The sequence below is a fragment of the Salmo trutta genome, chromosome 6 (assembly GCF_901001165.1).
Source record: "Salmo trutta chromosome 6, fSalTru1.1, whole genome shotgun sequence".
Lineage (NCBI taxonomy): Eukaryota > Metazoa > Chordata > Actinopteri > Salmoniformes > Salmonidae > Salmo > Salmo trutta.
Window position 1 is genome coordinate 20,682,613 of NC_042962.1, and position 25,536 is coordinate 20,708,148.

The following is a 25,536-nucleotide window of genomic DNA, read 5'->3' on the forward strand; positions in this document are numbered from 1 at the left end:
ACGGTTTCCTCCGACACATTGGTGCGGCTGGCATCCGGGTTAAGTGAGCAGTATGCAAGAAGCAGCATGGCTTGGCAGGGTCGTGTTTCGGAGGACGCATGGCTCTCGACCTTCGCCTCTTTCAAGTCCGTACGGGAGTTGCAGCGATGAGACAAGACTGTAACCACCAATTGGATATCACGAAGTTGGGGAGAAAAAGGGGTAAAAAGCACAAAAAATACAATTACAATAATAATGTAATCTATCTACACACAATACCCCATAATACGGGATCTTGAGTGGCGCAGCGGTCTAAGACACTGCATCGCAGTGCTGGAGGCATCACTACAGACCAGAGTTCGATCCTGGGCTGTATCACAACCGGCCGTGATCGGGAGTCCCATAGGGTGGCGCACAATTGGCCCAGCATTGTCTGGGTTAGGGGAGGGTTTTGCCGGGGTAGGCCGTCAATGTAAATAAGAATTTGTTCTTAATTGACTTGCCTAGTTAAATAAAGGTTATATGAAAAAAATATATATATCATAATAACGACAAAGCGAAAACATTTTTCTTTAACCTGTCTGGGCTAGGGGGTAGTATTTTCACGTCCGGATAAAAAACGTACCTGATTTAAACTGGTTACTACTCTTGCCCAGAAATGAGAATATGCATATCATTTGTAGATTTGGATAGAAAACACTCTAAAGTTTCTAAAACTGTTTGAATGGTGTCTGTGAGTATAACAGAACTCATATGGCAGGCAAAAACCTGAGAAGATTCCATGCAGGAAGTGGCCTGTCTGACAATTTGTAGTCCTTCTGTTGCATCTCTATCAAAATTACAGCATCTGAGCTGTTACGTGGCACTTTCTAAGGCTTCCATTGGCTCTCTAAAGCCTTCAGAAAGCGGATTGACGCGTCTCCTGTCTCTGGGCAGATAACAGGAGCAGAGTTTGTCAGTGGTCTGCCTGGGGACAGAGAGACTGGAGATGCGCGGTCACGAGACCTCGCCATTTTTTTCTTTCCCTCTTTGAATGAATACAACGTTGTCCAGTTGGAATATTATCGCTATTTTACGCGAAAAATAGCATAAAAATTGATTTTAAACAGCGTTTGACATGCTTCTAAGTATGGTAAAGGAATATTTTGAATTGTTTTGTGACGAAATGCGCTCGCGCGTTACCCTTTGGATAGTGACCCGAACGCACAAACAAAACGGAGGTATTTGGATATAACTATGGATTATTTGGAACCAAAACAACATTTGTTCTTGAAGTAGAATTCCTGGGAGTGCATTCTGACAAAGAACAGCAAAGGTAATCCAATTTTTCTAATAGTAATTCTGAGTTTAGGTTGCCCCGACGTTGGCGGGTGTCTGAATAGCTAGCCTGTGATGGCTGAGCTATGTACTCAGAATATTGCAAAATGTGCTTTCGCCGAAAAGCTATTTTAAAATCTTACATAGCGGTTGCATAAAGGAGTTCTGTATCTATAATTCTTTAAATAATTGTTATGTATTTTGTCAACGTTTATGATGAGTAATTTAGTAAATTCACCGGATGTTTTCGGTGGGTATGCTAGTTCTGAACATCACATGCTAATGTAAAAGCTGTTTTTGATATAAATATGAACTTGATTGAACAAAACATGCATGTATTGTATAACATAATGTCCTAGGAGTGCCATCTGATGAAGATCATCAAAGGTTAGTGCTGCATTTTGCTGTGGTTTGGGTTTTTGTGACATATATGCTTGCTTTGAAAATGGCTGTGTGATTATTTTTGGCAGGGTACTCTCCTGACCTAATCTAATGTTTTGCTTTCGATGTAAAGCCTTTTTGAAATCGGAGAATGTGGTTAGATTAACGAGAGTCTCATCTTTCAAATGGTGGAAAATAGTCATATGTTTGAGAAATTGAAGTTATAGCATTTTTTAGGTATTTGTATTTCGCGCCACGCGATTCCACTGGCTGTTGAATAGAGTGGGACGCTAACTGTCACGTCCTGGCCAGTAGAAGGGTTAATTGTTATTGTAGTTTGGTCAGGACGTGGCAGAGGGTATTCGTTTTATGGTATTCGGGGTGGTGTGTTTGTTGTAGGGGATTTGATTTGTGTATTCCGGGGTTTTTGGGCACTGTTCCTTGTTATGTATTTCTATGATTGATCTAGCTGTTGTATGTCTATGTGTGGTCAATTGGGGTTGGGACTCTCAATTGAAGGCAGGTGTTGTCCATTTGCCTTTGATTGAGAGTCCCATATATTAAGGTGTGTTTGTATGTGTCTTTTGTGGGGAATTGTTTGTGTGCACTGCGTTTGTTTGAGCCTGCCACACTGTTGCCGTTGTGAGTATTGCTTATTGTATTTTTTTTCTTCAAGTGGATACCTTACATGTTTTTATCAGTAATAAACATGAGTGTCCACAATCCCGCTGCGCCTTGGTCCTTCTCTCCCATACGACATATTCGCCGAAGAGTATGACATTTTCTGTGACACTAACGTCCCACCTAGCCCATAGAAGTTAAATGTTTAGAATTTAGAAAAATAAAAAAAACTGAAATACCTCATTTACATAACTATTCAGACCCTTTGCCATGAGACTTAAAATGTAGGTCAGGTGCATCCTGTTTCCATTGATCATCTTTGAGATGTTTTTACAACTTAATTGGAGTCCACCTGTAGTACATTCAGTTGATTGGACATGATTTGTTAAGGCACACACATTTGAGGTTCACAGTTGACAGTGCATGTCAGAGCAAAAACCAAGCCATGGGGTCAAAGGAATTGTTCGTAGAGCTCCAAGACAGGATTGTGTTGAGGCACAGACCTGGGGAAGGGTGCCAAAACAATTCTGCAGCATTGAAGGTCCCCAAGAACACAGTGGCCTTCATCATTTTTAAATGGAAGAATTTTGTAACCACCAAGACTCTTCCTAGAGAAGGCCACTCGGCCAAAATGAGCAATTGGGGGAAAAGGGCCTTGGTCAGGGAGATGACCAATAACCCAATGGTCACTCTGACAGTGCTAAAGAGTTTGTATGTGGAGATGGGAGAACCTTCCAGAAGGACAAACATCTCTGTAGCACTACTCCAATCAGGCCTTTATTGGTAGAGTGGCCAGATGCAAGCCACTCCTTAGTAAAAGGCACATGACAGCCCGCTTGGAGTTTTTCAAAAAGCACCGAAAGAACTCTCAGACGATGAGAAACAAGGTTTCTCATCAATGAAACCTAGGTTGAACTCTTCAGCCTGAATGCCAAGCATTATATCTAAAGGAAACCTGGCACCATCCCTATGGTGAAGCATGGGGGTGGCAGCATCATGCTGTGGGAATGTTTTTCAGCGGCAGGAACTGGGAGACTAGTCAAGATCGAGGGAAAGATGAACGGAGCAAAGTGAAAACTTGCTCCAGAGCACTCAAGACCTCAGACTGGGGTGAAAGTTCACCTTCCAACGACCCTAAGCACACAGCCAAGATGCAGGAGTGTCTGAATGTCCTTGAGTGGCCTGAATATAGCTGTGCAGCGACGCTCCCCATCCAACCTGACAGGACATGAGGATCTGCAGAGAAGAATGGGAGAAACTCCCCCAAATACAAGTGTGCCAAGCTTGTAGCATCATACCTAAGAAGACTCGAGGCTGTGATCGCTACCGAAGGAGCTTCAACAAAATACTGAGTAAAGGGTCTGAATACTTATTTCCCCATAAAAAAATAAAGAAATGAAAACAGTTTTTTCTTTGTCATTATGATGTATTGTGTGAAGATTGATGACGAAAAAAAACAATTTTAATCCATTTTAGAATAAGGCTGTAACGTAACAAAATGCAGAAAAAGTCAAGGGGTCTCAATACTTTCTGAATGCACTGTACACACCTAGGCTTCTTAATACTAATATGAAATTAGACAATAATAGACACCTACACACATCGAGTACAAAAACACACTTATGGACACTAGACAGACATACACTTCCAATCCCTCCCACCTTGCTCATCAGACCCGTCAGCGAACCCACAGTCCAGGCGTCCGTCACACACTCGGCTGGCGGGCAGGCAGCGCCCGCTGGCACACTGGAACTCCCCCGGCGGGCACAGGGGCACAGGGGTGGCAGGCCCACAGAACTCCTCGTCTGATTGGTCGGCACAGTCCGGGTGCCCGTCACAGCGCAGCGCCAGGTCCACACAGGGCCCGCTGGCACAGCGGTACTGCCCCGGGGCACAGGTGGACGGGCACAGCTCGTCAGAGCCGTCACCGCAGTCGTCCTCGTTGTCACACACCCATAGGGAGGGGACGCAGCGCCCCCCTGTGCACAGGAACTCTGACTCCTGACAGGGGGAGGGAGGTGGGCACGGGGAGCCCTCACATTGCCATAAGCCCTCAGTGCATGAGCTGGAAGATATACAGAATACATCAAACCAATAAAAACACCTTCCATGTACACATAAACACACAGGGCAAATCCTAACAGGACTTACTATCGAAGTTAGTATCCTTTCTATTCATTCACCCAGCCACAGTTCCTACCACAAAACCTATTCACACAACTAATAGAATGTTCCTCTCAGGTGTGTAAAATGACAAAATCAGTCTCGCTGAACTGAGAGCCATGTGTTAGTAAGTATCAGTCTCAACACGCCAAATGAAAAGCCCACATGTCAAATTGGCCTCACACGACACGGGTGATGGTTTATGAGTTGAGCCGATAGGCGAGAGGACAGACTGACCAGTTCTGGCAGTGCTGGGTGATGCTGGCCCCGGGTGGGAAAACAGAGGCTGCCCACTCACACGGACAGAGCGAGGGCGCCACGCAGCCTTCACCTGTAGGGGGAGACAGAGTCAGGGCAAGGATATGATAAAACAGGGAGAGTTTCTGGGGCGTGCCGGGTTTTGTTCCAGCCCAGCACTAACACATCGCATCTAATCAACACCCCGAATGGAAGTCCATGATAAGTTGAACCAGGTGTCTTAATGTTGGGGTAGAATAAAAGCCTGCACATCCCCAGGCGCTCTCCAGGACCGGTGTGAATGATGACAGACGGGAAGAAACTCTAAACTGGATTGAGATGTAGCCCTTGTTGTCTTACTGTGGCGGAGAGTGCCCGCGGGGCAGAAGCAGCCTTCAACACAGGAGAAGGCTCCACACTGGGAGTCAGGGCTCTGGGCTTCACTGGGACAGGTGGGAGAACAAGCCGGCCCACAGGCCTCATAAACCAGACCATTCTCACACTGCAGGGCTACACAGAGGAGGAGGAGGGTGGAGAAAGGGCAGGAGAAATGGAAAGAGTTCATCTGCATTTTGTCATGCAGGGTGTAAACATGTGTAAAAAGGTCTATCCAAGGTCTATCCAATTCAAATGAATGTTGCTCAATCAGTGTCAATGTCCAATCCATGTGTGTGTGTGTGTGTGTGTGTGTGTGTGTGTGTGTGTGTGTGTGTGTGTGTATGTGTGTGTGTGTGTGTGTGTGTGCATGTGTGTGTGCATGTGTATGTGTATGTGTATGTGTATGTGTATGTATATGTGTGTGTGTGTGTGTGTGTGTGTGTGTGTGTGTGTGTGTGTGTGTGTGTGTGTGTGTGTGTGTGTGTGTGTGTGTGTGTGTGTGTGTGTGTGTCAAGAAGAGAAGCTGTACACACGGCAGAGTTCCTGGGACCGCCAGGGGATGTAGACACCACGCCGGTTACACTCCTCAGCGTAGGCAGCGATGGCTGTACACAGACACTCACAGTCCCCCCCAGAGTCACATCTAACACACACAGAGAACAGGGATTAACACATTGTGCTTCATAAAGAGTCATTAGTAGATTAAACACCTGTATTGGAATAGGATACTGGTGTTATAAACTTGACCAAAATATGTAATAACCTCTCTTACCTCTATTTAACCTGTTCTGCTATCAATTTTGTTTTAGGACTTCTGACCCATTTGGACTGATGCATTGTTAGATTTGTGGAAGCTATGCAATCCTTAATAGCACCTCCCCAGTCTGTGATTTAAAGGTTAGCCACTCACCCACAAGCATCAAAGACACACCAGTCATAGTACTGCTGGTAGGGCACCTCAGGGTGGCACAGAGAAAACAGGTCCTGGGTGATGACAGCACACCTCTTCCTCCCCCACGTCACCCTGTGAGGGTTGATCTAGAACAGGGGACAAAGGTTAAGGTGTGTGTGTGTGTGTGTGTGTGTGTGTGTGTGTGTGTGTGTGTGTGTGTGTGTGTGTGTGTGTGTGTGTGTGTGTGTGCGTGCGTGCGTGCGTGTGTGCCACTCACAGTGCATGGGTCTCGAAGGTCCTGGTCTTGAACATCCGGGCAGGAGGGGCTGACCTTCCAGGAGTTGCCAAACAGCTCGGCTGTAGACTCCACGCTACCCTGACGCGTGGTGAAATCATTCTCTGTGTCCCCGTCAAAGTTCCCACACAGACCCCCCACTCGCCCTCTCAGGTGAGCCGCGAGACGCACGTATACACGCATGCCTAGAAGAGTGGAGAAGAATGGTCAGGACTTCAGACTATGTTTACTTTGTCAATAATCACCGTCAATGGTCACAGTCAATGGTCAGAGTCAATGGTCACCATCAATGGTCACCATCAATGGTCACAGTCAATGGTCACAGTCAATGGTCACAGTCAATGGTCACCATCAATGGTCAGAGTCAATGGTCACAGTCAATGGTCACCATCAATGGTCACAGTCAATGGTCACCATCAATGGTCACAGTCAATGGTCACAGTCTATGGTCACCATCAATGGTCACAGTCAATGATCACCATCAATGGTCACCATCAATGGTCACAGTCTATGGTCACCATCAATGGTCACAGTCAATGGTCACAGTCAATGGTCACAGTCAATGGTCACCATCAATGGTCAGAGTCAATGGTCACAGTCAATGGTCACAGTCAATGGTCACAGTCAATGGTCACAGTCAATGGTCACCATCAATGGTCACAGTCAATGGTCACAGTCTATGGTCACCATCAATGGTCACAGTCAATGGTCACCATCAATGGTCACAGTCAATGGTCACCATCAATGGTCACCGTCAATGGTCACAGTCTATGGTCACAGTCAATGGTCACCATCAATGGTCACAGTCAATGGTCACAGTCAATGGTCACAGTTAATGGTCACAGTTAATGGTCACAGTTAATGGTCACAGTCAATGGTCACAGTCAATGGTCACAGTCAATGGTCACCGTCAATGGTCACCATCAATGGTCACAGTCAATGGTCACAGTCAATGGTCACAGTCAATGGTCACCATCAATGGTCACAGTTAATGGTCTCAGTCTATGGTCACCATCAATAGTCACAGTCAATGGTCACAGTCAATGGTCACAGTCAATGGTCAACCTCAATGGTCACCGTCAATGGTCACAGTCAATGGTCACAGTCAATCAAATCAAATGTTATTTGTCACATGAGCCGAATACAACAGGTGTAGACCTTACAGTGAAATGCTTACTTACAAGACCTAAACCAACAACGCAGTTTTAAGAAACATAAGATAAGATAGATAAGCAGACAAGTATATATGAGTAGATAAGTAAATAGATAAGTAAAATAACTGTAGCGAGGCTATACAGGGTCAATGTGCGGGGGCACTGGTTAGTCGAGGTAATTGAGATAATATGTACATATAGGTGGAGTTAAAATCACTATGCATAGATAATAAACAGAGAGTAGCGGGGGGGGGGGGGGGCAATGCAAATAGTCTGGGTAGCCATTTGATTAGCTCTTCAGGAGTCTTATGGCTTGGGGGTAGAAGCTGTTTAGAAACCTCTTGGACCTAGACTTGGCACTCCGGTACCGCTTGCCATGCGGTAGCAGAGAGAACAGTCTATGACTAGGGTGGCTGGAGTCTTTGACAATTTTTAGGGCCTTCCTCTGACACCGCCTGGTATAGAGGTCCTGGATGGCAGGAAGCTTGGCCCCAGCGATGTACTGGGCCATACGCACTACCCTCTGTTGTGCCTTGCGGTCGGATGCTGAGCAGTTGCCATACCAGGCAGTGATGCAACCAGTCAGGATGCTCTCAATGATGCAGCTGAATAACTTTTTGAGGATCCGAGGACCCATGACAAATCTTTTCAGTCTCCTGAGGGGGAATAGCCTTTATCATGCCCTCTTTCTTTTCACCTTTATTTAACCAGGTAGGCTAGTTGAGAACAAGTTCTCATTTACAACTGCAACCTGGCCAAGATAAAGATAAGCAGTGCGACAGAAACAGCAACACAGAGTTACACATGGAATAAACAAGCGTACAGTCAATAACACAATAGAAAAAAAAGAAAGCCTATATACAGTGTGCGCAAATGGCACGAGGAGGTAAGGCAATAAATAGGCCATAGTAGCAAAGTAATTACAATTTAGCAGATTAACACTGGAGTGATAGATGAGCAGATGATGATGAGCAGATGATGGTGTGTAAGTAGTGATACTGGTGTGCAAAAGAGCAGTAAAGTAAATAAAAACAATATGGGGATGAGGTAGGTAGACTGGGTGGGCTATTTACAGATGGACTATGTACAGCTGCAGCGATCGGTTAGCTGCTCAGATAGCCGATGTTTAAAGTTAGTGAGGGAAATGCAAGTCTCCAGCTTCAGATTTTTGCAATTTGTTCCAGTCACTGGCAGCAGAGAACTGGAAGGAAAGGCAGCCGAAGGAAAGGCGGCCAAAGGAGGTGTTGGCTTTAGGGATGACCAGTGAGATATACCTGCTGGAGCGCGTGCTACGGGTGGGTGTTGTTATCGTGACCAGTGAGCTGAGATAAGGCGGACCTTTACCTAGCATAGACTTATAGATGACCTGGAGCCAGTGGGTCTGGCGGCGAATATGTAGCGAGGGCCAGCCGACTAGAGCATACAGGTCACAGTGGTGGGTGGTATAAGGCGCTTTGGTAACAAAACGAATGGCACTGTGATAGACTACATCCAATTTGCTGAGTAGAGTATTGGAAGCTATTTTGTAGATGACATCGCCGAAGTCAAGGATCGGTAGGATAGTCAGTTTTACTAGGGTAAGTTTGGCGGCATGAGTGAAGGAGGCTTTGTTGCGAAAGCCGATTCTAGATTTGATTTTGGATTGAAGATGTTTGATATGAGTCTGGAAGGAGAGTTTCCAGTCTAGCCAGACACCTATGTATTTGTAGTTGTCCATGTATTCTAGGTCAGAACAGTCCAGAGTAGTGATGCTGGACAGGCGGGCAGGTGCAGGCAGCGATCGGTTGAAGAGCATGCATTTAGTTTTACTTGTATTTAGGAGCAGTTGGAGGCCACGGAAGGAGAGTTGTATGACATTGAAGCTCGTCTGGAGGGTTGTTAACACAGTGTCCAAAGAAGGGCCAGAAGTATACAGAATGGTGTCGTCTGCGTAGAGGTGGATCAGAGACTCACCAGCAGCAAGAGCGACATCATTGATATATACAGTGTCGTGTCTTTGGGGTACCATTAAACTGAAGACATGTTTATCAATTAACTCCCTGTAATTATTATCACGCGATTAAACTGATTAATCGTTTAATTGTAATTAACTAGGAGATCGGGGCACCAAGGAGAATATTCAGATTACAAAGTTATAATTTTCCTAATATAACTTTCCTATATTATAATATAGGCCGATTATCTTCTGGTTTAAATGGTGTATTTTACCTCGCGTTCAGTCTCATTCCAAACGTCGTAAATTGTTGTATCTGCACGAACCCAGTCTTTACTAAAATCATCCATACATCAATTGTCTTAAAATCATTTATTTACTACACTAAGTAATTAACAGAAAACATACAAACAGTAATATCGTCACAAAGGATTGGTATGGTGTAATGTGCCCTAATGGCTAACAGGCATGGCTGGTCTGTTAGACAATGGGTCATAAACGGTCAGCTGAGAAGGTACACAGAGTTCATCAATATTAACAATTGACAATTGAAGGCTCACTCATTCGGAACAATTGCAATCAATATATCTTTACGCTGTGTCGTCGGGATCCTTGTTCGAGCGTCGTTCTGATGGAGAGTTCTCTCTCTCTCTCTCTCGGTTAGAATGGATCTTTCAAAGCGACATTCATTAATGTCGTTATAGAATGGATGTTTCGTTGGTCTTCGCGTTCGATGATATAATTTACTTAGCTGCAGACTAATAATTAATATCAAAGACTTGTTCTTATTCTGTCGGTCTCGGTAGTCTAAAAGTTAACCACGTGGTGTAGTTCACTTTCAGTAGAGGAATTGTATGGTAAAACCCTAGAACAGGCTTGTCAAATGACGCCTGGTCCTGTCTGTGTCCCTGGGGGGGCGTGCCGATGGCTGAGTGAAGCTTGGTACAGAAATCCAATTCTATCACATTAACATCAGTACATAGCATCTCAATGTATTACAAATAGCTTTATCCTTATTAATACATTTTATACAACCATTATGATGCAAGTCTCATCGCTGAGGCTATTATATAAACAGTTTTATGGTAATATGGCTATATTGTCTCTTCTGAGTATCACAAAATTCTCCCACAAAAAAAATCATCTAATTGGACTGTATTCTATATACGTCCAATGTTCTGGCAAAATGATTATCATGGCATTGTCTCTAATGCCATATCTAGGGTTTTTCTTACTTGGTGTGTTGCTAGTCGGGCGGGCGGGTGCGGGCAGCGAACGGTTGAAAAGCATGCATTTGGTTTTACTAGCGTTTAAGAGCAGTAGGAGGCCACGGAAGGAGTGTTTTATGGCGTTGAAGCTCGTTTGGAGGTTAGTTAATAACCTGTTGGGGCTAGGGGGCAGTATTTGCACGGCCGGATAAAAAACATACCCGATTTAAGCTGGTTACTACTCTTGCCCAGAAACGAGAATATGCATATAATTAGTAGATTTGGATAGAAAACACTCTAAAGTTTCTAAAACCGTTTGAATGGTGTCTGTGAGTATAACAGAACTCATATGGCAGGCCAAAACCTGATAAGATTCCATTCAGGAAGTGCCCTGTCTGACAATTTGTTGTCCTTCTGTTGCATCTCTATCAAAAATACAGCATCTGTGCTGTGACGTGACACTTTCTAAGGCTCCCATTGGCTCTCTAAAGCCGCCAGAAAGTGGAATGGGGTGTCTGCTGTCTCTGGGCAAAGAACAGCAGCAGAGTTTGTGAGTGGTCAGCCTGGGGACAGTGAGACTGAGATGCGCGTTCATGAGAATTCAAAAAAAAAATATTTCAGCCTTTGAATGAATACAACGTTGCCCGGTTGGAATATTATCGCTATTTTACGAGAAAAATAGCATAAAAATTGATTTTAAACAACGTTTGACATGCTTCTAAGTACGGTAATGGAATATTTAGACATTTTTTGTCATGAAATGCGCTTGCGCGTCACCCTTCGGATAGTGACCTGAACGCACGAACAAAACGGAGCTATTTGAATATAACTATGGATTATTTGGAACCAAAACAACATTTGTTGTTGAAGTAGAAGTCCTGGGAGTGCATTCTGACGAAGAACAGTAAAGGTAATCCAATTTTTCTAATAGTAATTCTGAGTTTAGTGAGTCCCAAACTTGGTGGGTGTCAAAATAGCTAGCCGTGATGGCCGAGCTATGTGCTCAGAATATTGCAAAATGTGCTTTTGCCGAAAAGCTATTTTAAAATCTGACACCGCGATTGCATAAAGGAGTTCTGTATCTATAATTCTTAAATTAATTGTTATGTATTTTGTGAACGTTTATCATGAGTAATTTAGTAAATTCACCGGAGGTTTTCGGTGGGTATGCTAGTTCTGAACATCACATGCTAATGTAAAAAGCTGGTTTTTGATATAAATATGAACTTGATTGAACAAAACATGCATGTATTGTATAACATAATGTCCTAGGAGTGTCATCTGATGAAGATCATCAAAGGTTAGTGCTGCATTTAGTTGTGGTTTTGGTTTTTGTGACATATATGCTCGCTTTGAAAATGGCTGTGTGATTATTTTTGGCAGGGTACTCTCCTGACATAATCTAATATTTTGCTTTCGCTGTAAAGCCTTTTTGAAATCGGACAATGTGGTTAGATTAACGAGAGTCTTGTCTTTAAAATGGTGTAAAATAGTCATATGTTTGAGAAATTGAAGTCATAGCATTTTTGAGGTATTTGTATTTCGCGCCACGCGATTCCACTGGCTGTTGACTACGGTGGGACGCAAGCATCCCACCTCACCCAGGGAGGTTAACACCGTGTCCAAAGAAGGGCCAGATGTATACAGAATGGTGTCATCTGCGTAGAGGTGGATCAGGGAATCATCCGCAGCAAGTGCGACATCATTGATATATACAGAGAAAAGAGTCGGCCCGAGAATTTAACCCTGTGGCACCCCCATAGAGACTGCCAGAGGTCCGGACAACAGGCCCTCCGATTTGACACACTGAACTCTGTCTGCAAAGTAGTTGGTGAACCCGGCGAGGCAGTCATTTGAGAAACTATTGAGTCTGCCGATAAGAATACGGTGATTGACAGAGTCGAAAGCCTTGGCCAGGTCGATGAAGACGGCTGCACAGTACTGTCTTTTATCGATGGCGGTTATGGTATCATTTAGGACCTTGAGCGTGGCTGAGGTGCATCCATGACCAGCTCGGAAACCAGATTGCACAACGGAGAAGGTATGGTGGGATTCGAAATGGTCAGTGATCTGTTTATTAACTTGGCTTTCAAAGACTTTAGAAAGGCAGGGCAGGATGGATATAGGTCTATAACAGTTTGGGTCTAGAGTGTCAACCCCTTTGAAGAGGTGGATGACCGCGGCAGCATTCCAATCTTTAGGGATCTCGGACGATACAAAAGAGAGGTTGAACAGACTGGTAATAGGGGTTGCAACAAAAATCTGCTATCTGGATTTGGGTGAAGGAGAAGCTGGGGAGGCTCGGGCAAGTAGCTGCGGGGTGTGCGGAGCTGTTGGCCGGGGTTGGGGTAGCCAGGAGGAAAGCATGTCCAGCCGTAGAGAAATGCTTATTGAAATGTTCGATTATCATGGATTTATCGGTGGTGACCGTGTTACCTAGCCTCAGTGCAGTGGGCAGCTGGGAAGAGGTGCTCTTGTTCTCCATGGACTTTACAGCGTCCCAAAACTTTTTGTAGTTAGAGCTACAGGATGCAAATTTCTGTTTGACAAAGCTAGCCTTTGCTTTCCTGACTGACTGTGTGTATTGGTTCCTGACTTCCCTGAACAGTTGCATATCTTCACAACTGACTTGGTATGTTTGGACCATGATAGTTTGTTGGTGATGTGGACACCAAGGAACTTGAAGCTCTCAACCTGCTCCACTAATGATCACCGGTGTGTGTGTGTGTTTGTATGTGTCTGTGTGTGTGTGGTTGTGTGTGTCTTGTTATTCCCTACCTCCGTCCCAGAGCAGAGTGACCCCCAGGCGGGAGGAGAGGGACACAAACAGACCCACTCTCTCCAGAGTCAGACCGCTGCCAGAGTACGACTTGGGTAGAGTCACAGGCATGCTATTCACTGTCACGGCTTTACCTGTCACACACAGGGACATGATGGTTAACTTATTTAGTCTGTATTGTTTTCATCCTGATATGTTTATAGCTAACATCACGATGAGTGACTTTATAACATGCAACATTGTATTTATATCTCTCAAAGTTTCTTCTCTCACGTACCATCCATCCACCCTCCAACCTCTACCCCCTCCCTCTCGTCATAACTCCCTCCCTCTACCCTCCCCCTCTATCCCTCATCTCTCCCTCCCTCCCTCTCATCCCAACACCCTCCGTCTACCCCTCCCCCTTCCTTCCATCCTCCCTCCCTCCCTACCTCTACCCCACCTATCGTCCCTGCTCCCTCCCTCTACCCCTACCCCCTTCCATCCCCCTCCCTCCCTCTCTTCTCCCACTCCCATTCTGTCCTTCTCCCTCCCTCCCCCTCTCCCCCTCCCTCCCTCCCTCCCTTCCTCTCTTCCCATACCCCCCCTCCCTCCCTTACCTCTTAGCAGGTGGATGGCGGTGTTGCCCACACTGAGGCTGACTGACTTGGTGCAGGTGACCCCCGTGCTGCCACAGGGCACGTTCTCCGCCGTCACACTGAACAGACCGCCCACTTCCTGCGCCAGCACATACTCACAGTCGCCCAGAAAGGAGAAGCAGCGTCCGTCGAACGTCACATAGTGAGGGTCACCCGTTGCCACGCAGGTCCCCGCACATAGGGACTGGCCGCAGTGCCAGCGGCGCTCCTTGCATATGCTGTAGGGAAAGCCCAAATCCCAGGCAATGAGGAGTTAAAGACACTGATTTGCATTTTGTTTTAAAGCGTTTGAAATATTGGTATCTAATTCCATAGTGCCAACGTATTCTAATCATTTTGGATCGAGGCCTGCAGATTTCTCTTAGTGCATAAAGTTTAAGAGCTTCATCAGAACAGACATCATGGAAATGGACTTCAAACCACTTTTGCACAGTATATAGCTCACTGAAAAATGTAGAATTTGCGTTGAACTATCCCTTTAAGATCCACTGTATTGCCATTCAGAGTTCTAGTGTTCTTTATGGTCATAAAGTGAACCGTTTATTGCTTCCATGTGATAAAAACGTGTTAACCTAGATGCTTACCACGTGTTGCAGTCTTTGGTGATTGTGTCATTGTTGTAGTACAGTCGACCATTATGGTGACACGGACACTGCTCTGGGAGGACACAGTGACTGCCCTGGGGTGGCAGGAAAATATATAAGGGAACGGAAATAATGCAGACAATTACATTGATAGAAGCCACAATCTATCTGCAATATTAAAGCTGATTGTCTATGGCTGAGGGGTGACAAGTTTTAATGCTTAGTTTGTGTCTGGAGTTATTCAATGTAATCTTTAATTGCTGAGACATTTCTACTTCATTCTCTATGTGCTGAGATGGGAGGAACGAACATCCAGGTAGGAGGAGGGAGGGACCCACCAGCAGGACGGTCCCCTGGGGGCAAACACAGCCTGCCCGGGGCTCTTGGCAGGGGGAGGTTGGGGGTCCAGGAGATGACTGTCCCGGTACATCCAGACTGGAGCAGGTGAGTAGACAGGAGCGTGGAGAGTAGACCAAAGAGCCTGGACACTGGGCTACCTCTGGACACACCTCCTTTGTGCAGTTCCACACCCCACGCTCACACACACTACAGAGAGGGGAGGAAAGTAAATGGGACAGCGATAAAGACAGAGAAATAAGTGTGTGTGTGTGTGTGTGTGTGTGTGTGTGTGTGTGTGTGTGTGTGTGTGTGTGTGTGTGTGTGTGTGTGTGTGTGTGGTACTAGCTTGTGCAACACCATACTCAAGGTACATGTGCACAGGTCAATATTTTAATTATCTAAGCCAATCCTAAAGCTGAATACGAACTCCACATTACCACACTAAATTCAAACGGGTAATTAAAATGTCAGCTAGGGTGGCAAGTAAATGACTGCTGTTCAGGGCTATATAACCAGCATGCACCAGCCTGTTGACTCTTGCTGTTATGTGGCAAAGAAATGCAATGAAATCAACCTATCCTGACGCAGCAGAGAGCAGACCATAGGGTGATTTCATCAGAGCTCTTACACCACTGAGATTGGATGAGGAACGAACAAACAGATAACACATTGGAAGTATACCCAGTTACATATCACAGTACCATATCATGCCACTGCTTGGAAAAAACCTTAACATATATGGAGACATATATCTAGGTGTATAAAAGATTTATTCACTATTTAGTAATGAACGCAAGTTTATAAATGGACCCCTATGGTAAAGTGTCACCAGGAAGTGAATAGTTTGCACAATGAACGCACTACTGCGTTAAACAATGGCCCTTCACCGCCATAACTAATTTGAGCTTGAACGACCACACAGTTGACACAATGTTTGTTTTCATCCGATTTTTAGCGACAAACCTATTCTACAATGTCTACGGCGTCTACAAATTCCAATGGTTCCATTGGTAGACAAAGTATTTCTGTATCTGCCTTAGGCCTATCTGCCCTGAGGTCAAAGATAACTTCTGCTGACTCATGCCTACCTTCCATTTATGAGAGTTGTTCACCAGCTTCAGACGATAAAGACCTTCACACGCTGTGCCGCCTTCACATGCCGTGTCGGTCACAAAGAGACACAGCATTTATGGCAGAGATTGTAAAAATCGACCGGGTAACTAAGTTAATTATTATGCCATTCTGTATCTAGTTTTCCTTCTTTCTTTCTCTCTCTTTTTCTTTCTTTCTCTCTCTTTCCATCTGTAAGGTTAGAACTATAGGGATATTGCTTGGGTCTGTATCTGGTGTGTGAAGAATGATCGGGTAGACACCAGGACAGCCAAGTCACCCAGTGTCTCAAAAGAAAGTGTTGCAATGCAACATCTTCAGTAGAGAGAAAAAGTAGACAATGAAACATACTAAAAAGCCCATTGTTGGGTTGAGTGGGGAAATGATAAACCAGGGCATTCAACAAGTCATTTGACTCTTGACCCCTAGGCACGAACCAGGTGTTGCAGTTGTTATGGACGGTACTACCAGGCTGGTACAGCTTGTTTCCCCGCATGCATGGGCACATAGAGACGGGCACACACTGGCCCTTGTCATCCTGTGCCAGACCTGGAGGGCACTGGCAGCCTGGCACGCAGCTCCGGTTGCTCTGCTCACAGCTCCAGCCCTGCCGGAGGTCAGTACAGGAACCACCGCATGGCCGACCACACTCCTGGTACACCTGTCCCCCTGAACACTGCACCGCTGGAGGGGAGTGGAAGAGTATTGGAAAACGTACATTTATGTTTTCATATTTGATCCGAGTGTTTAACTGATCATTTTCAGAACCTTTGACATTACACAGATTGTGCCCCCAAAATTCCTGACGATAGTCAAACCTCCCACTGACATTGGAACATTGTGTAGCGTATTAGGTATATAAACATTGGCTGTTACGGCAGAAGGTGTGGTTGCGCCAGCTGACAGGCACGCCCTCCTGGGCACAGTGGCGGGCGTAGGCGGTGAGTACGGTACACTGGCAGGGCCTCTGGGGGCCACAGCCACACACCTCAGTCAGACACAGACGCAGGTAGGGCTCCCTCTCCACCACGTCATGACAGGCCTCCAGAGACCAGAGAGAGAGAGATGGAGAAATACACTCATTGTTGGAACGATCTCTACATTGTCAAAATGGACAATTTTACTTGGGAGACAAGACAGTGCTTTTGTACTGAGCAGCACACGCACGCACGCACGCACGCACGCACGCACGCACGCACACACACACACACACACACACACACACACACACACACACACACACACACACACACACACACACACACACACACACACACACACACACACACCTGGAACACAGGGCTGTGTATGACAGAGCAGACAATCTCTGCGTACTGTCTCCTCTGGCTGTAGGAGCCACAGGGGTCCGGCGGGGCCGCCTGGGGGGGAAGACAGTCCCCTGTGGTGAACTTAGCAGCGAAGGAGGAGACAGTGTTCTCTACGTCCCCCTCGGGAGTGGTGAAGTCATCATGCTGATTCCAGGTCAATGTACCACACAACCCTCGGATCTGGAGGAAAACACACATCAAATTCAATACCACCACAGAGGATGCACTTACACAGGCAGCCCAATTCTGAACTTTTGACAATAATTGGTCTTTTGACCAATCAGATCTTTTGACAATAATTGAGCAACAGATCAGAACTGGGCTGCCTGTGTAAACACAACCAGAGAGTCAGGACCTTGGTTTGGTAAAGAATTAAGTTAGAGTGGGAGCGAGGTAGAGTTTTACCTTGTGAGCAAAGCCAGGCTGCAAGGTGATGAGGGCCAGGGGCCCGTCCAGATGCCACAGGAGTTGTGCCCCGAACGTCTGGACCACCAGGAAGGAGGATGAGGACCTCCGCACCACCAAGTCCCCCGTCACCACTGGCAGCGCCTCCCTTTGGCCATTCAGCGTCACTGCACCTGGAACAGGACAACAATGCACCACATATTTATTTTCCTGCACAGAGGGCTCTGCCCCAGCCAGTTCAAACTGATTGGTTGATTGAGTGATTGACTGATTAAAAACACATTACAGACAACACCAATGCAATGGCGATAAACAGAAGTTGTCAGCCCACCTGTGTCGGTGATGGTCACTGTGGTACGTAGAGCGGTGACAGACATCTCTCTCAGACAGCCCTGTCCGCCACCCACCACACACTCTCCACCTCGAATGCTCACTACCAGCTTCCTGTCCACAAAGTCCTGCATATACACAACACATGTTTTCCCTCTAATAAACCGACTTAGACACACTAACAAAGACACATAGATGTGACTTAGTGATGTACAAATTGCAGGAAGAAAACTTAAGATGTCTCCAATTAACAGCTAATCAAAAGCCTGACTTTTCACGAGAGCCATCGGGGTTTGATACTGACAGATTCTAAAGGAGCAATATGTAATAAGACAAAGGAAAAATGTCAGATGATGTCTTGAGTGACACTTTCTACGGGAAATGTGCCTTTAACTCCTTAAAAAAAATCCCTAAGGTCGATGCCCATGCCTCCACTGAAAACAAATTAGCATAATACACAAATCCCCATAGAAATCTGTCAGTTTAAGCTAGAGATACTTGTTTTTGCATTGGTTGTGCCTCAATCCATCGCATCCGCCTACGTAACACTTCCGCATCTGCGGTGAAAAGTGACAGAGCTAGAGCGATGTTTGTCAGACCCTGAGACATCCCGAAAATCGGCCTTCTTACAAAATTGTCTGTAGAGTCCGATGGTTTCATCTCTATGGAAAGATGAGACTGTCACGAACATGACGGTGTTCTCCGTTTTGCTCTACGACCCTCACAAGCGTCTTGGGTACAGCCGATCTTCCAACTTCTGTCTGTAGCTTCCGAACCGTTTGGGCTACATACCAATATGACTCCTCTGTGTAAAGGTTTCACTGTCACGAAAATGTACATGTCGGTTGTTTCTTTAAACAATTCCATATAGCTTACTAGCACCCCCTCCCCCACCCCTCCCCCGGCTTAGACTCCTATGGGTTAGCTTTCAGTTATATCCAGTTACAATGGAAACGGTTCCTGATGGCATCTTACCTCTATGGCAGTGAAGCCACAGTCCCCTCCCTGCAGAGAGTACCTCTTGTTGTCAAAGGTAGACACCTGCAGACCACCCATCAGGCTGCACTGGGCAGCACACCTCTCCCCTGAACACTGCCACGCACCTGCTCGACACACACTGAGACGGGGGACAGAGAGAGAGAGAATGAGTTTTAGAGGGAGCAAGTAAGAGTGGGGGGGTTGTCAGAGAGTGGTGAGAGAGAGACAATGAGAGAGAGAGAAGAAAGGTATGAAGGGGGGTGATAGGGAGGGATGGGTCGGATGAGAGGACATAAAAAAAAAAACATATTAACGAGGACCCCTTTAAGCTTTTAAGAATAACATTGGCTGCCCACATTTTCAGGACACCTCCAGTAATGGACATGTAATTCCAGCCACTCACCAGGTGTTACACCTCTGCTGGATGGTGTTTCCTGACTGGTAGGTGTGTCTGCGGTGGAAACAGGGGCAGTCGTCCCTCCTCAGGCAGAGCCCCTGGTGCAGGTAGAGCCCAAAGGGGCACTCACACCCCCCTACACACTCCTCCCTGCACTGGCCCGAGGTAGGGGGCTGAGGGGAAGAGCAGCTAGGGGGGCAGGAGGACACGCAGTCGGAAAACACCTGCCCCCGCGGACACACGCGCCCTGAGAGAGAGAGAGAGAGAGAGAGAGAGCGAGAGAGAGAGAGAGAGAGAGAAAGACAGTTAATCCCTAACAGAGAATGGGTACTTCCTGGTACTTTCCAATACTGGAGGTCTGGAGGGGGCTGTGGGGCCTTACCACACAGTCCTGAGCTCCTCCAGCTAATGATGATGTGTTGTTGGGCACACTCGCGGGCGTAGCTGGCCAGAGTATCACACGTGGCGTCCTCTCTTTCTCTGGTCCCCAGGCTGCAGTGCAGGTACAGACATGTGTCAATGTAGGCCGCTGGGTCCACCTGACCAGAAAGGCAAAGTCATGGGTTTCACAGCAGGATTACTGGTTACCATTGTTATGCCATTGCTGAAATATTATATTATATTGTTGGAAATCTGTTTGTGTAATATGGAAAGTGAGTTGTATGTGTTTGCGTGTGCGTGTGCATGTGTGTGTGTGCATGTTAACACAAAGCATGAGTTATGTTGGACTTCCTCACCCTGTGGTGACACTGTGTAAAGGGGCTCTCCAGTAACCGGTGACACACTGACTCTGCCTCCCTGCGCAGAGCAGAGTCCCCTGTGACATCACAGCTGTGGCCTAGCTCTGCTGCGTCGTTGCAACCCTGAGAAACATGGAGGGTGGGAGAACTAAATTACCCAGAATGCCTAAAACAGTCAAAGCTCAAGTCTTTCTGAAGGCTCTATTGAGCCTCTACTGTATATATTTAGCCTAGTTTTCAGATAATACTATGCCTCAGTCTGATGGTCAGGCACTCGCCACGAATTCCCAAAACTGGCAGCGTACTCCGATACACTCCCAGTCATTGTGGTGAAGTCATCTATGAGGACACAGGAAAGATAGTTGAAGGACCACAGAGAAAAAGTTTTCCAACATTGTCATAGCCTTACAATCAGTAAGGTGCAATCAGTACTCATGAAGGGAAGGAGATAAGGAAAGGAAAGGAAGCTAGGAAGCCCCTGTCTGGTCCCCTCACCGTCTGCATTGTTGTTATAGACTCCACACAACCCTCTGGTGGTGGCAAGGTGTTCTGTGGTGACCGTCAGGTAGACGGTGTAGCCCATGTCGAACTTCACCCGCACCCCCAGACCGCTCTCCACAAACACAAAGTCCCCCAGCCAATGCACACTCACTCCTGTACACAGACACAATGAGAGGAGGGAAGGAAGGCATGGTAAAAAAAAATATTGTCATGGTACAGGCTAGCTAACGAAACAGGGGGTATTGTGTGAAGGTGAATGTGAGCTTGCTTGGCAACAATTTCAGAACTGACAGACAGAAGGAAAGGAATGGAGTAGTGAAGCGTTTCAACTGTTCTGACTACAGGCTGTTGGAATTACCATTTTGAAAGAGCGGTTCTCCTTGAGGAACTAGCAATCCATTTAATGTTAGGTTCCTGAGGTGAACAGAGACCAGGTCTAATCCCAGCATCATCCTCAGCGCCTGGGAGAATGACAAATCAGAAATGATGCCTTTTTATTCAACACAAAGCACTCCACATTCTATAGCATCCACCAAGCTACTTTGTGGGAGATCACTCCACACATAGGCTAACACAGCGGAGAGACAAGGAGTGATAGTTCAGCTTATCGGAAGCTACTGTACCTTGCTGCAGTCTCCCCGACCGTTGCACACAGTGCTGATGTACACAGCCCATGTCCCATCTGTAGACGATGCTAGGACGTACGTACAGTCGCCCTGGAAATGGTAGTGCTTTCTGTCAAAGGTACGATAGTGAGCCCCTCCCCAGCTCAGACAGGTGGCCGAGCCCTGGGGGTTCCGGGCGCTCCCCAAATGACCCCCCCGCACGAGGGGAGACGACTGGGAGTCTAAGAGGAGAGAAATGGATAGAGTCGGGGAGAGAAAAGGAGAGAAATTAAGAGAAATGGAGAGAGGAAAAGTCAACGGAGAGTGTTGAATAGATTCATTACTCTTCATCTGCACATGTGAATCATTATGTTGACTCAAAGCAGCTCCACGTCAAGGCCACACAGGAATAACTGCCTGTCTTTAACTGGCAGACATATTTATAACCAATCTCCTCTGAAAAAAGTTCCCATGAACCTCAGCCTTTAACCCCACGAGACAAACATCTGACAGTCTAGACCTCCTTGTGATCTTTATCAAGTACATTAGACATTCAAAGCCATTAGAGGATATAGAGCAGTGTTTGGTTCTCAATTAGACAATTTCCTCTGTCAAATTCGACCACTAACAAATGTTGTCCTCAATCAGTGTAATACTGTGATTGGCAGAGAAGGTGGCGCTGTGGAGAGCGGTACAGCCTACAGCACTGACCAGCCAGCAGGGTGTAGGTACAGGACAGGCAGGTCTGGTCAGACGCGTTCCTCCAGCTCAGGCCCCACAGGCTGCCACAGCACTGCTCCATGGGCATCAGAGAGGAGTTGTGCACCCCTGGGAAGTCCTCGCAGCTCCATGTGGAGTAGCAGTGGCCCCGCACACCCACGCCTGGACCAGAAACGGGGGACAGTGTGAAAGAGAGAAACGGAGCAAGTCAGACAGAATGATGAGGAAATATGTTCAATTTTTCTCAATATGCAGTCCATTTTTTTGTCCCTCCTGCTGTCAGAAGTCTACTAATAGCCAATGTAATCAATAAGATGGACACACATAGCGTCAATTGAAAGTGAATAGTACTACTGTATACTAAGTTGTTATTACCCTGTGAACAGCGCGGTCCTCCCCAGCCTTCACAGCACCCCCTCACAGTCTTATTCACCCTCTGGGTCTCCATCTCAGTGGGTCTGCTCAAAACACATACAGACATGTATTACACACACTGCACAAGGCAACACACAATACACTCAATAACTGGCATATTCATTTGGTTCTTATACATTCAAGTCATTGCAGCTTTCATATCATTATTGAACATTTTGGTGTTAAAGTACATTTTTGGAGTCATAGTAATCATCTCCTCACTTGTATAAGAAGCAGACTGCCTTGTGACCCAGTTGTTTGTAGTACAGAGCAATGCCGTCATCCCCCCCGTGCTTGTGGCGCATCCTATCCACATCCAGCCTCCAGTCCTGCGTGTTGTATTGGTACACCTTGGAACAGTCCACCTCACGCTGAAGACGGGGGGAAATGATCCGGTCCACTCTTTCCTCCACTGTGTGTTCACACCAGTGCCTGGGGTGGTGATAAACAACATGAAATGAAGTGTATAATATAATATAATAATAGATGCCATTTAGCAGACACTTTTATCCAAAGTGACATAGAGTCATGCATGCATACATTTTTTTTTACATATGGGTGGTCCAAGGAATCTGACCCACTTTCCTGGCATTGCAAGCGCCATGCTTGTGTTTAGCTGGGCGGTGTGCTTAACTGGAAGGTCCAAGTAGGGAGTGTCTGCACCAGAGTCCAACAACGCCTCTATTTCCTACCTAGAAAATAACGCTCCCTTTCTAAAATGCGTTCAAAGAGATTATCCTGAGCTATGGCATCACAGTCTGGCTCGGGCAATTTATCAGTCCAACTAAAATCTCAAATTTCCTCCTGACACAAACTGCCATGAAGGCCGATGTGTGTGAGGCGGCGTCCCTCCCTGCAGACTATTTCTGAACAGACCGTTATCAGACACACGCAGAAACTTATTCCAGACCCCATCCCCTGTGCTTCACTCCGAGGAGGCTATCAGCTCCTCCCCTCAGGCAGACGCTACAGGGTCCCTACATGCTGAACAGGTATAAGCAGTCCTTCATTCCCTTGTCCATCAAATACCTGAACAGCAATAAGTAATGCTGGGCTGTGTTAGTAGGTCACTGACTAAATGTGCAATATGTTTTATGTATATGGCTATATGAGAAGTGGAGAATGTGTATATTGGGAAACAGGCAATGTATGTATTATGTTGAGTGTGTAATGTAGTGTTTGTATACAGCAGTACTGGGTGTCTAAGACAATTTTCTCCCTTGGGGACATTAAAGTTCATCCAATCTTATGCTCTATAATCTGAACTGCTCGTAGTCTATACTGTATATCCTATCGTTTACATATCAGTTTATTACTTTGGATACTGCCTTCTTCTATTTTTTATTTATTATTATTATTGATTATTGTACTGCAATGTTGAGGGAGCTATCGCACAAGCGTTTCACTGCACCTTTTGTACATGCTGTAAACTGTGTAGCCCTACGTGACAAATAACATTTGATTTTATTCAATTTTTTTTTTTACCAACTGAGCTACAGAGGAGTGAAAAATAATTTAAGTGAAAAAAAGGGAAACATGGAATCATGATGTAAAAACAAAGGGAAAAACGACTTGTAAATATGATTAACTTGTCGGGAAGAAGCACCCCTTCCAATAGATATAAAGGTTAGTAAATGTAGTGTAAAGCAATATAAATTGTGTTTCCTTTCTCTTAGACTCTACGGTGGTCAGTTCTTACCCCGTCACCATTACCACACGCAGCCCAAGCAGAGACATCAGTAGAGTCCACATACTGCTCACTCTCTCTGCTCTGTGATGCCTTGGAATAGACCTCTGAGGAAAAAAATAATCTCTCAATATTTATACACATACAGGAGTAAAATGTTAAACTGTGGCAGTGCAATCCTTTATTATATTGAGTGACTAAGGAAACAAATACATATTTACATAGGAAGAGATGACACAGGTTACTCAAGAACAATAAGATAAACTGGGGATAAAATACAGCCAACTGAAGGTAAGGAATAGAATAATAGAATTCTCACCTGGATATAACTGGTTTCAGATAGAGCCTGGATATAACTGGTTTCAGATAGAGCCTGGATATAACTGCCTGGATATAACTGGTTTCAGATAGAGCTTGGCACTTCAATAACCTGGGGGTATTCCTTTGACTGTTGATCCTAATACGGTATACCACTGATTTACTTCCCTTTCCTAGATCAAGGTATCTTCGTTTTCTTTCTCTCTGTCAGGTCCTGAAAGTATATTCTCAGTAAGGGGATCTGTTGCTTTATAAGGGGCGGGGGCCCCTTTCATGGGGTTTTAAACGGTGTCCGATTCCCGGAGGAGCACAGTGCCATCTGAGGAGCATGCCATTGGCTGAGAAGCCTGAGGGCCACAGCTGGGAGGGCTGCCATTGGCCACCAGACGGAAGGATGGTGACACTCGGACCTCCTGCCTGTCCAACGGTACAGGACCAAGCAGGATTGGGGCTGAGGGAGGAAGGAGGAGGAAGGAGGGGGTGACACTGGGTGACACAGAGGGGGTACAGGCAAAGAGAGAGAGACATCATCCATGATGGAGGGATATGTTTGTGCTGGTACTAATCCTATAAAGAGAGGCGTTTCGGGAAGGATGGCAGTGGCGTTTATTTAATAAAACATGTCAATGGACAGGAGCCGGGGGGCTTTCAACCCAGCCAATATCCCTGGCCTGACCCTTTGACCCCCAGAGAAAGGAGACACAAACACAGCTGCCACCAAAGCCCTGCCTGTCTGTAGCTCTCATCTGGAGCATGGCAGCCATTTGGGATCCATTCGCGGCCACAGCCCTTCAACACACTTCACTAGTTACCAGAGAGAGAAAGAAGTGAGTTAACTCTCAGACCGGGTTTCCATCGACTGTGATTAAATGCTTGATTCAGCTAGTTCCGGTACCAACTACTTTGTTTCCACAGAACAGAAGTAGATAAGACGTCAATCTCCTAGTGTTATGTCCCACTGGGCACACATTGGTTGAATCAAAATTGTTTCCACATCATTTCATTATTTCCACATCATCATGAAACATTTCAGCGAGCAAGCCTTTCTAATCGACCTGGCCCTGGTATCCTGGAAGGATATTGACCTCATCCCGTCAGTAGAGGA

At 46.0% G+C, this 25,536-nt stretch overlaps 1 protein-coding gene across 1 annotated transcript in view; it reads right to left on the bottom strand.

Annotated features, from left to right (window-relative positions):
- The window catches only part of sspo (SCO-spondin), an 82,367-nt gene extending 57,774 nt beyond the window's left edge, over positions 1-24,593 (bottom strand). Inside the window, exons 1-28 of the mRNA XM_029755695.1 lie at positions 24,433-24,593; positions 24,126-24,220; positions 22,649-22,858; positions 22,388-22,470; positions 22,004-22,174; positions 21,311-21,534; positions 21,046-21,148; positions 20,682-20,840; positions 20,440-20,525; positions 20,184-20,309; positions 19,829-19,985; positions 19,453-19,693; positions 19,047-19,188; positions 18,073-18,199; positions 17,742-17,914; positions 17,298-17,516; positions 16,885-17,050; positions 16,446-16,692; positions 14,898-15,105; positions 14,560-14,654; positions 13,937-14,193; positions 13,337-13,471; positions 6,246-6,448; positions 5,987-6,114; positions 5,610-5,719; positions 5,059-5,208; positions 4,699-4,792; positions 3,960-4,363 (exon numbers count right to left, since the gene is read on the bottom strand). Coding sequence (XP_029611555.1) covers positions 3,960-4,363; positions 4,699-4,792; positions 5,059-5,208; positions 5,610-5,719; positions 5,987-6,114; positions 6,246-6,448; positions 13,337-13,471; positions 13,937-14,193; positions 14,560-14,654; positions 14,898-15,105; positions 16,446-16,692; positions 16,885-17,050; positions 17,298-17,516; positions 17,742-17,914; positions 18,073-18,199; positions 19,047-19,188; positions 19,453-19,693; positions 19,829-19,985; positions 20,184-20,309; positions 20,440-20,525; positions 20,682-20,840; positions 21,046-21,148; positions 21,311-21,534; positions 22,004-22,174; positions 22,388-22,470; positions 22,649-22,858; positions 24,126-24,178 — 4,471 coding nt within the window. The 5' untranslated portion in view covers positions 24,179-24,220; positions 24,433-24,593. The remainder of the gene's footprint in view (positions 1-3,959; positions 4,364-4,698; positions 4,793-5,058; positions 5,209-5,609; positions 5,720-5,986; positions 6,115-6,245; positions 6,449-13,336; positions 13,472-13,936; positions 14,194-14,559; positions 14,655-14,897; positions 15,106-16,445; positions 16,693-16,884; positions 17,051-17,297; positions 17,517-17,741; positions 17,915-18,072; positions 18,200-19,046; positions 19,189-19,452; positions 19,694-19,828; positions 19,986-20,183; positions 20,310-20,439; positions 20,526-20,681; positions 20,841-21,045; positions 21,149-21,310; positions 21,535-22,003; positions 22,175-22,387; positions 22,471-22,648; positions 22,859-24,125; positions 24,221-24,432) is intronic.
- Positions 24,594-25,536: the final 943 nt, after the last annotated feature.